This window comes from Eupeodes corollae, chromosome 2, assembly GCF_945859685.1.
Source record: "Eupeodes corollae chromosome 2, idEupCoro1.1, whole genome shotgun sequence".
Classification (NCBI taxonomy): Eukaryota; Metazoa; Arthropoda; class Insecta; order Diptera; family Syrphidae; genus Eupeodes; species Eupeodes corollae.
Genome location: NC_079148.1, coordinates 67,115,919 through 67,127,482, shown reverse-complemented (window position 1 = coordinate 67,127,482; position 11,564 = coordinate 67,115,919). Strand labels below are relative to the sequence as shown.

The 11,564-nt window shown below is 34.6% G+C and overlaps 1 protein-coding gene across 1 annotated transcript; it reads right to left on the bottom strand.

The window, feature by feature from the left end:
- Positions 1-7,375: 7,375 nt before the first annotated feature.
- LOC129944979 (acanthoscurrin-2-like) lies at positions 7,376-7,987 on the bottom strand. Its single transcript, XM_056054639.1, has one exon. It carries the CDS (start codon positions 7,985-7,987, stop codon positions 7,376-7,378), a length of 612 nt encoding a protein of 203 aa, XP_055910614.1.
- Between the last annotated feature and the right edge of the window lie 3,577 nt (positions 7,988-11,564).

The window sequence follows — 11,564 nt, the reverse complement described above, 5'->3', positions numbered from 1 at the left end:
TTTATTTTTTATGAAAAAACGAACTGTTGGATTTTTATATAACAACTACTGAATATCGAAAACAATATTTTCTGGGAAAGTTTGAAGCCAATATTTTAAATTTTTGAAAAGCTATTTAAGTCGAAAGTAAATTTTTACCAAGTTTTAATATTGTCTTTTTGTTAGGTTTTTATTTTTTTTTAAAAACACTGTCAATAAGATTTTTCTTAAAATTTTACTGAATGTTGGCAATTATATTTTTTTAAAAGATAAAAGTAGTAGTAGCCAGTTTCTCAAAGTTTAAGATATTTGAGACGAAAGTCAATTTTTACCAACTTTAATTAATTTGTTTGTTTAGGTTTTTATTTTTTATAAAAAAAAAACTGTTAATTCGATTTTTCTCAATATTTTTCAGAATGTTGAAAATAATATTTCTTATAATTTAAAAATAGTTGGAAGCCATAATCTAAAATTTTTGAAAAAATATTTGAGTCGAAATTCAATTTTTACAAAGTTTGAGTAATTCTTTTTTTAGGTTTTTATTTTTATAAAAAAAAGGTCAATTCGTTTTTTCTTAAAATTTGACCAGATGTTAAAAACGTTATTTTTCGTTGCACAAAATTGTTTTGGAGATAAAATCATTTTGTATTCATAATATTTCCGAGTTGACAGATTTTTTTTTTTCAGTTTTTTTGATTTATAAAAAAAGCCGTTAGTTTGATTATTTTCAAAAAAATATACTTGTTTGATATCACGTTACAATATATTTTATTATTATTATTGAGTTATTTATTTTATTATAAATATAAGTATTATGGTTATGAATTTGAGATAGCTTTTGACTTAGCCGTCAGTTTGAATGGCAATATATTATAATGGTAATGAAAAGTTATATAAACATAATAAAAAGGAAATTTTAGCTTCAAATACACTCAGTCATTAACAAATTTTTGTATTTAATAATAGATTTAAGAAAATTACACAACTCTTTCCAGTTTCTTCCGTTCAAAATTTCTAATGTTTTCATCATTTTAAAACGTTCCTTTCCTTGATTTGCAAGTCTTAGGTGTTTGAAGATTTGACAAATGCTTATAAAATCACATCTCGATTTAAACAGCATCGATATTTCTTCGTAGCTAAAGTTATCCTGAAAGCAGTTTTTACTGCAGAGGTGATAAATTTAATTGTGAATATATAATTCTGCTTTCAGATTGTCGTGCTTCTTAAATCAATGCGTTACGAGTTAAGTCTTCATTTATTTGCATTAAGGAGTTAAGTTGTTCTTTTAAGGAATCTAGGTTACTGAAGATCCAGTCTAAATTAATGTTGTAATAAGAGGCAATGTTTTGCCATTTCATTATCCACCCGTCCATGTTTCTTTGTTGTAGTGCAGCAATTTTTTCGTTAGACGAGTATCAGAATGTGAAGCAATTTTTAAAATGTAGTCTGCTTGAAACTTAAGGGTGTTAGTACAAATCTTAGGCAACCCTGTTTCAAGATGTAATGCATAATTTGGGGTGTTTCTTGGTAGATGAAACATTTTTTTCAGAAAATTTCGAAGTAATTTTTTAATCACTTGATATTTGATATATTGATTAAAAAACAGCTGTATATCAAGATTGACTTATAAATGCGAGTATGCAAACACTATGTTTAAAGCTATTAATTATTTATTAAATAACAATCAATTAAAAACAAAATAAAAACTAAAGTCACAAGAAGAAGAAATTACAATAATTACAAAAGTCAAATTTGAGAAATATTCAAAGCAAACTTGATGAAACCTTCTATGTTCGATTCCAGACCTTATGTGACTGGGAAGATTATTCCACAGTCTGACAGCATTAACAAAAAATTGCCTCCGTGATGTCAAACAGGTAAACCTGGGGGACCGCAACAAGGTAAAACGATTTGAAGATCAAAAATCAACTTATTAAGAAATAATTTGGAGTCTTGTTAAAAATTAGTTTGAAGAGAAGCAAACAACACCGATATTTAAAAAAAGCTAAAGTTGCAATTTAAAAGTTGACGATCCTGAAACGAAACGTGACCGTATCTTCGGAGATTGATAACAAACCGAGCAATGGCATTGAATGCTACCTTTACCTTACGAAGCGAGTTGGAGTCAGGATCTGCAAATATCGCACACCCATACGTTACTATTGGTATGATAAGCAATTTAACCAGCTTTAATTTAACTTGAGGAGACAGAATTGATCTAGTAACAGATAGTCCTCGGAATGAAGCATAAATTTTGGAGATAACAGTATCGATATGGGTGTCCCACGTTAGAAAGTTTTACCTAGGTTTTTTGCATTTGTGACATATTCAATTTGGCAGGCGTTCAAGTAAAGGGGTGGAAAATTTACAAGGTGGGGTTTATTTTTACATATTGAAATACCTTTTGTTTTTTCTGGATTAAGTACAAGTTCATTCCGAGTTGACGAATCGAATGTTGAGCATAAATCAATGTTCATTTTTTCTATCGCATCTTCAATCATACCGATAGGAAAGCTTATACATAATTGTGCATCATCAGCTTAGATGTGAAACTGGCAGTAAGTTAAAACAGATGGCAAATCATTAATAAACATAGAGAACAGTAAAGGACCGAGGATAGATCCTTGAGGAACACCTATGTTGGCAGGGAGTAACGAAGACATTTAATCGTTACACGATACGGCTTGAATGCGATTATTCAAGTACGAATAGATAGGATATTTGGTTGTGTCAGAAAAATTGAAATAAGTCGTCAGTTTATCACAGAGAAGGCTAGAGTTGACGCAATCAAATGCTTTGGAAAAGTCAAGTAGGGTTATCACAGTTGTACAATTATAGTCTAAATCTTGTCTTATATCTTCAGAAACTTTTAAAAGGGCTGAGATTCAGCTGTATCCAGATCTAAATCCCGATTGGAAAGGGTTAAGAAGACGTGCCTCTTCAATATAATTTTTGATCTGGTTACTTAATATAGTTTCAAAAGCCTTAGATAAAAAAGGGAGGATAGCTATTGGTCTGTATTCCATTTTCTTTCCTCGTTTAGGGATGGGTATGACTTTAGATTTTTTCCAGGAGGTGGGATAGATGGACGTCATTATGATGGTGATGAAATTTTGGGTTATGTGAGGAAGTATGAAAGGAAGAAGGATTTTTAAAAAGTCTGGGTGTATGTTGTCAAGTCCAGTCGATTTGGATTTAATAGAAAATATTGCTTTACATACTTGATATTCATCTACTGGACAAACAGAAAAAGCATCGACTCTATTGTTTTAGGAAACACAGTTGGGAATTGGGTTAGGGGAGTAGAGAACTTTCGATTCAACTCCTCTAAATCAATGTTGTCATCGGAAATAGAAGAATCTCCTCTTAAACCAATACTCTTGACTTCTTTCCAAAAATACTTGGAGGAACGATTTGAGTTGAGCCTGTTGTTATACCAATTGCATTTAGCTGATTTTATTAATTTAGTTACAAGGTTCCGAGATGTTTTGAATTGCCGAAGCATTTCTAGGCAACCAAATCGTTTCCAACGTCGGTATGAAACGTCTCTTGTTTTTATAGCATTAATGGTCTCAAGAGAAAGCCAGGGACAAATACGCGATCTAATTTGACGAATTTTTATGGGAATGTGTTTATTAAAATGATAAGTAATTGCAACAGTAAGGCATTAAATTTGATAATCAACGTTTGATGTTGCAAAAATGGAGTACAAGTCAAAAGATGATCAATCTTTGAATAAAGATTCGACATTTATGTATGTTACGAAAATCATTATACTCGAAGTATTGCGGCGATTCGTTTTCAAGATATAAATCAAAAGTTGCAAAAACCAGATCATGATATGAAAACACTGGGACGGATCACTGACTAGAACATTTAACAAGACTAACATCGCTTACAAGGAAAACATCAAGAAGGGAAGGGACACAGTCAGGCTTAAATGTGTTGGTTCAATATTATTCACAAAAGAGAGCCCCAGAGAATTCATTGAAGTCTTAAAACAACTAGAGGAGGGTTGAAGGAGGTTAATATTTAAATCTCCGCAAATGATTAATTTTGATAGTCGATAACACATTTCTTCTATTATCGGTGTTATTAGACCAGAACTTGCAGCTCAAGGTGGCATATATATAGTACCGATACTGCATTTATTGTCGACGTCGAGTATTTCAATAAAATAATAATCACATGCCTGGGTACCATCAGAACACTTAACATTACTTGACCGGATATAGTTTTTCACAAATATCGCGACTCTCCCTCCACCAGAGTGATCAGCTCTCAATTTACTCAATGACGGGTAAAACCATGTTTTAGACACGCAAATAATATCAACTAAGCTATCTTTAAATATCATTTTAAACTCACCGAATTTGTTAACAAGGCTCTGTGCATTAATGTGGCACATTCTTAATGCTGTGGAAGCCAACATCATTTCGAAGGCTTTAAATTTAGATGAAAGAGTGATGTTTTGTTTGTAAAATATTTTTCGCCACGTCATGTTGACCAAGCTCTGGGAAGCAGTAGCTTTTCCTTGAAGGTGGTTTTTGAAGACTAGAGCCGAGTTAATTTTTACTCCCAGTATTTATATTCTTGAGTAACTTCAATCTCGTTGCCTTTGTAGTACCATTTATTTCTATTTCAACTTCGGGAGCTATGTGTGAAGACCATAATTCTCGATTTTTCAGTGTTTATTGTGAGACCCCAATTTTCACAATAATTGGAAAGATGGTTAATCATCAATTGCAGGTTTTCAAGTTTTCCGATAGTAAAACTAAGTCATCCGCATACAAAAGCACATTAACATTAGTGTCAGCAATATGAATTCCACCGGGTATACATGAGACTATGTCATTTATAAAGAGCGAAAATAATAGAGCACTTAACAGGCACCCTTGTTTATCTCCTGAATCTGTATCAAACCACTGAGAGTAAGCTGAACAATCAAATACTGCTGCTTGCGTCCCCGTATACATTTTTTCAGGACTTTGATAAATTTTGTCGAAAGATCTACTTGTGACAGCTTGTATAAGAATGCATTTCTGTTAACAAGGTCAAATGCTGCTTTTAAATCGACGAAAAACGAGGAAACTTTCTTTTTTCTAGCTTGAAATGCTTTTATTATTGAAGTGAGACAAAATATTTGGTCAACAGTTGAGTAATTTTTTCTGAAACCGGCTTGAAGCTCTGTAAGAATTTCATGATTGTCAACCCAATTTTCAAGCCTGCTTACAGGTATACCGTAAAAGATTTTAGCCATCGTATTCACGAATAAGATTCCACGGTAGTTTCCAGGTATATTAGAATCACTTTTTTTATGTATTGGAAATGTCACGGACTTTTTGAATGAGTTTGGTATTGTAGCTCTTGTTAATATCGTATTAAAAAGGTGCTTTAAATTGTTGTTCAAGATTGGGCAGACGTTTTTGAAAAATTCATACGGTATACCGTCTTCACCGGGTGCTTTTCCATTTCTAGAATTTCGTCCAAGACTAAAGGTTCTGTGTATGTAGTGCGTTGGGCTGTAGTGTGCGCATGGGACCATTAAATTAGTTGTAAGTTATGGCTAATTAGGCTAGTTTTATGAATTTTTGTCTAGCTTTAAGATTGAAGTAATAAAAATGAATTTGAAAAAAAGAAAAAAAAAATGTTGGACTGTCATGCGTGAGGTCTTCGGTTTTGATCCCTGTCTATGCCATCTAAAGTTTTTTTCACGGGTACTGCCCCTTGCATTGACAAATTCTCTAAGAGTAATTCTTGTCATGAAAAGTGCTTTCTCAAATTTGCCGTTCGGATTCGGCTTAAAACTGTACGTCCCTTCCATCCCTGACAACAGTTCTCTCACACAGGAATGGTTGAGAGTCGTCAGTCACTAGGCCCTAGTTCTCAAACGGACTGTTGCGCCACCCAATTTATTTTAAATATAGTATATACAATAATTTTCAACAATTTTAGCAATGTTTTGAATTAAAATGCTATGGCTATTCAAACCACCAGTCGTTGTTTCTCAACTCATACTTGAGACTTCGTAGCTTGTCAGAAGTTTTGGAAGTTCTGTTTCTAAATATTTTGCATAATTAGGTTTATTCCTATAAAATGTTTCGATGTCTTTATATTTTGATCCCTAAACTTGAGCAGCATACAAGAGAGTTGACTTCACTACTGAATTAAATATTTTGTATTTTGTAGATAATTTAATTTTTGCCATATTAAATTTATCAAGCCTTGAGATCTTTGGGCTTTCACTGATAAATTAATTTTGAAATTTAAAGTTGGATTCAGTTCCAAACTTAGATATTTGATCTCTTTTGTTACCTCTTGTTGGGAATCATAGTATTTCCAGCTTATTCCATTGTGTATCTTTTGTGTACGGGCAAATATCATAGTTTTTTATTTTGTTGTGCTGCTAGATAGTCCCCAACTGTTACAGTATACAGATAACCAAAAGATCATTAATTGTAAGCCATCGGGTGATTCTGAAAGTATGACAAAGTCATCGGTGCACATTGACGGTGCAGCTAGCGATTTAAATTCTCAGAAAAAGTTCATCAGTAACATCATTTCTAAATAACGAAAACTTTAAACACTGAAAGAACTCATAACCTATTGACTAGGTCAAAGGCAGATATGAAGCCAACGAAGAATGCGAATAATGTATGACAAAATGGAGTGTTCAATGTCCTAAGAAATCCTGACTCGTTTAGTTAGGGTGTGAGTAAGGAGAGGTTTAAATGTAATGTAATTGTATAACACACGGTAATTTTGAATAAAAACAGGTAAAACTCTATTGACAAAGCCTTCCGCATTGCGTTAATGAAATGAATGTTTTCAATATGCAAAAGCTAATTTAAAACATGGTTTAAAAGTATCTTTTAACACTTGATACAATGGAATCAACATTAAGCAGATAAAAAACCCTCAAAAAGTTAATCATAGGCAAAACATCGCTTTAATCATAGCACCAAAACTTTTAGACTTCAATATGTATGATTTCTTTTCGTACTAGGTGTTCATGAATAATGAAATATTTTGACCAACTTTAAGACACATGTTATTTTTGGGAGGAGCTCTTAGTGCTTACATAGCTTAGATATCTATACAGACTTTTTTGATTATTTTTATGATCACTAACACTTCAACACACATCCCAATATTACATTGCTTCCATGCTAAGAAATATAAAAAATATTCCAAAAAGAAACAAAATTCTCACACATCAAAATTATTTTTCTATGAACTCATTCAAAACTTTACTTTATAAAAATTGATTAAACTTCTACTATACAAAAGAATTAAAGCGTTTTATTTGATAAAAAATTAGTAGCTTCTATTTGACATTATACATTTTTACAAAACTTTACAATTTTCCTATAGTCCACATTGTGATTGTCAGGATTTACCAGCTTCCATAGCCACCACTTTGTTTCCATCCACCTCCACCTCCTCCTCCACCTTTTTTCCAACCTCCTCCTCCGCCACCACTTGACCATCCTCGGCCGCCGCCACCACCACCACCAGATTGCCAGCCAGATCCACCTCCACCACTCTGCTTCCATCCACCACCACCACCTTGAGACCATCCGCCACCACCACCTCCTTGTGACCAGCCACCGCCTCCACCTCCCTTAGACCATCCACCACCTCCTCCTCCCTTTGACCAGCCACCACCGCCGCCAGAGGTTCCTTGCCAGCCTCCTCCGCCACCGCCATGACTTCTTCCTCCGCCACCACCTCCACCCAGTTTCAATCCACCCAAGTTCCAGCCACCACCACCACCTCCAAGTTTTAATCCTCCAAGAGAACCACCACCTAGGTTCCAGCCTCCACCTCCACCTCCACCACCTTTGCTCCAACCACTTCCTCCACCACCGCCACCACTTGACCATCCACGGCTTTTTCCTCCACCGCCACCACCTCCATATCCGCTTCCGCCACCGCCGCCACCACCAATCCAGCCAGCTGTGGCCACTGCTACAACTATCAAAAGGATCAAAATCGTTTTATGCATCTTGCACCCAAGACCGCGCCGTTCTAACTGATACCTTACTAAGAACGGAATCTTCTATTTATATTCAACATCAAGTCACTGCATTGTGTGGTCTCATCGCAAACTTTAATTACCACACCAGAACACTCACGAGTGTAATCATCACGCGCAACAGTCCAGTGAAGTCTTCCCCCTTTACATAGATTCATGTACTCGTATAGCCCATTCGTACATCTAAAATCTAATGTGAGCCAAAAGTCGTCTTTGCTGAATTACGAGTTCTACTTAGAGTCGTATTGTAACTAATGTTAAAAGATCTCACTTGTACCTACCTTATGCCGTCTTCAAATTATTTTTGGTTGCAACAACAGCGCGGTACTGAAGACTGACGTTTTCCGCTGACTCTGGATCATTACTTTTATGGCTCTCTACTTTGTGTTTTATTTTTTGGAAGCACTAAGATTTAATAGATTCATCTTCATTGCGCGGTAGCTGCATGTTTTAAGCTTTGGCTGTCAACAGCAGCTGAACTGATGATAATCCGAGTTTGAAGACCATGCCATCTGTTGTCCGTTAGTTAGGTACTTATTGGCTAAATGCAAAAAAAAAACTCAAATCAAACGACACGCACTCTGTCAAAACTGACCTCCCAGATGAACCGCAAATAAAAGATATCTATGGAAAATTAATTGAATATGTTTTTGAAATGGATAAAAATAATTAATTATAGTGGAGTCTCTTTGAGCCCAATTATTCATCAATACTCGTATCAGCATCTTTGAGTCTTGTATTGCCGGTTGTATGGGTAGTTTTTTAAACTGTTAATTCTTTCAAGAAACCAATTTCTTTATTGACTACCTTAAGTTTTTGGAACGACAATTCAAAAAAGTAAGTATTTCGGAGTTCTGGCAGTGAGTTTTTACGAACTAAAAGGTCTTGACGCAATTGCTCTATGCAGAATTTAGGTTTAAAAGCTTATGATAGAAATTTATTAAATTTTATTTTGAGAGTAAAACAAAATGTACCTTTAATTGCAAGATCATAAAGTTTCGGACCGACACAAATCTATGAGTTTGAGAATTCAGGCCAAATTTAAAGTGCAACTGATTTGTTGCGGAGAACTTATGAATCAGAAAGAAGTGATGTCATAGCAAAAAGGAGACCAGAGAAGGAATCGGATACCCAAAAAATGTTGCAATATTTTTGTAGGCATCTTGCAGCCCTATTCATATTACAACAAAAATGTCAAAATTCCTTTAAAATATCTATTACATTTTTGTTGTTAAAGGTATCACAGGCTTTCACTTGTGACGTTTGCCTTACAAAGACCAAAAACCACGCTGCACGATTTTTCTTCTAGATCAATTTAAAAAAAAAAAAATGTCCAAGGATTTGATAGGTGGCGTTTTCAAACAACGTTCCAATCGCTTCACACATTTTACGGTATTCGAAATGTGATGGATTGGAAAAAATTGGCCTTTTTGGTGATAATTCTTATTCATGGCTTATATTGAATTGTGCCTCGTGTCTGCATCCTAACAAAGCTCAATTGAACCAAAAGCTAATTACGAACGACCAAATTCAACGATGTGTAACACAGTGAAAAATGTACTTTATTTTTCATCCACAAATCGGCTTTAGTGATGTGGCCCATTTTTAAATGATTTGTACAAAAAGAAACAATGTGTTTGGTATTGTGAAAATATTTATCCCCTTGACATTCTAGAGATTTCAAAGCTACCAAATTCTATCGGACCTGTGTTCGAGGGATGGAGGAGACCTACAGTCTTAAGTCGATTCCGAACGGCTTATTTGAGTAAGCACTTTTCAGGACTATACTCGGAGGATTGGTCAATTCCTCGCAAGTGGCAATGCCTGTGAAAAAAAGACTTTCAGGAAGGGTTTGAGCCCAAGACCTCTGGCATGACAGTCCAATGCTTTTTTTGTATTCATTATTTCTTAAAACTATCTTAAAGCTATAGACAAAAATTCAAAAACAGCCATTCGTCAGAGCAAAGGCTCCTCCGGCTGTGGTTAGATCGCTGGTGTAAATGCTGAAGAGAATCGGCGTTTAGTTTATCCGAAAGTATTTTGTTGTCCGCAGCCCACTTAGTCAGAGCCCTATTGATCGACCGAAGATTTGACGGGTTGGAGTTGTGCTTCCCCTTTTTCGGGAGAGGATGAACCAGAGTGGTATTCCAATGTACTGGATAATATTCATTATTCAGTGCATTGTTGAAGAGTGTATTGTAAATGTCGATTGAGTCCAATGCTGTAACCATCACGCCACGGGTACTACGCCAAGCATAGATGGATTTAATTTAAGGTTTGTCAATGTCCCTATTGACAACTTTAAATTTATTTTGCAAACGATCTCTTTTACTTATAGTCAAATTAGTATTGTCAATTTATTCAGTAAACTCAATATTTTCATCATGTTTAAGTACAACGTCTTCAAATTATAAAAAAATTTCGGGGATTTAGGGAACCTACAATTTGTATGACAAATCCGAACTATTAATTTTAAAAAGCTTTTTTCATGAAAAGAATTACTTTAAGAGGATTTGTCAATTGCTTGCAAGATTAAGTACCAGTAAAAAAAACTTTGGCACTGGCAAGGATTGCACCCAAGAGCTCTAACATGATAGTAAGAGTTGGGCCCAGTTTGCATGCAGTCGCCGTTATTGAGACATGTTTTTCATACACGTTAATGAATGAAATGAATGAAGTCGAATTCCTTTAATGCTATTTAATGTAACATCTTCTTATAAAAGATTGATTTTGATATTTTTTTCCCAAAATATTTTGGACTTTAAAATAATTAGTGCGGCATTTTTGGTAAGATATAATTTGTTTGCCAGCAAACAGTTAAAAAGCTTTTTAAATAAGAAATAAGTTTGATGTCAATAGTTTTAATAACTTTCAACATTTTCAAGTCTAAATGTATCTTCTTGAAAGTTTTTTGTTATAAGAGTTCCAATTCGAATTTTTTTTAACCTTTTACCAGATATGAAATACGTTATTCTTAGATTCTTTAAATGACTTAACCATTTAACGTTAGTAAAAAATTGGAGGTGACAAATATTGTTTTCAGTGCACCGTTTTACTATGGCGTCACAAGGCTTACTTACATACTTAAGGTGGCGCTACAGTCCTGTGTGAACTCACATAACAAACTTCTCCATCTAGCTTGGTCCCTAGCAAGATGTCTCCAGTTTCGCGCTCCAAGTGGGGTGAGGTCACCTTCCACTTGTGCGCGCCACCTTATTCGCGGTCTTCCTCCACTGGATTTTTCCGAAAGTCATTTTTGCATATTTAAATGTGATTATTTATAGAACAACATTTCTTTGAAGTCGATATCTCCGCTGGTTCTTAAGATAGGGCCGAAAGAAAAAGGTATGCCGAAAGTTCTTGAGAACATTATTATAAACTTAACGTTTGAAGGCTTTATAAATTTCTCGCTAGGGCCCGTGTCCGTGAAAAAAACATAAACATCTATCATTATAAGCTTCTCTACAAAAAGTACCTAAATAAGTACAACCTTTATGCTTACCAACTTTAAATTAACTACTTAAAGGTCAAGTTATGCTTAGTTTAC

Bases quoted from the DNA above. Each gene is read 5' to 3' on its own strand.
- LOC129944979 (XM_056054639.1), bottom strand. From the start codon at position 7,987: ATGCATAAAACGATTTTGATCCTTTTGATAGTTGTAGCAGTGGCCACA.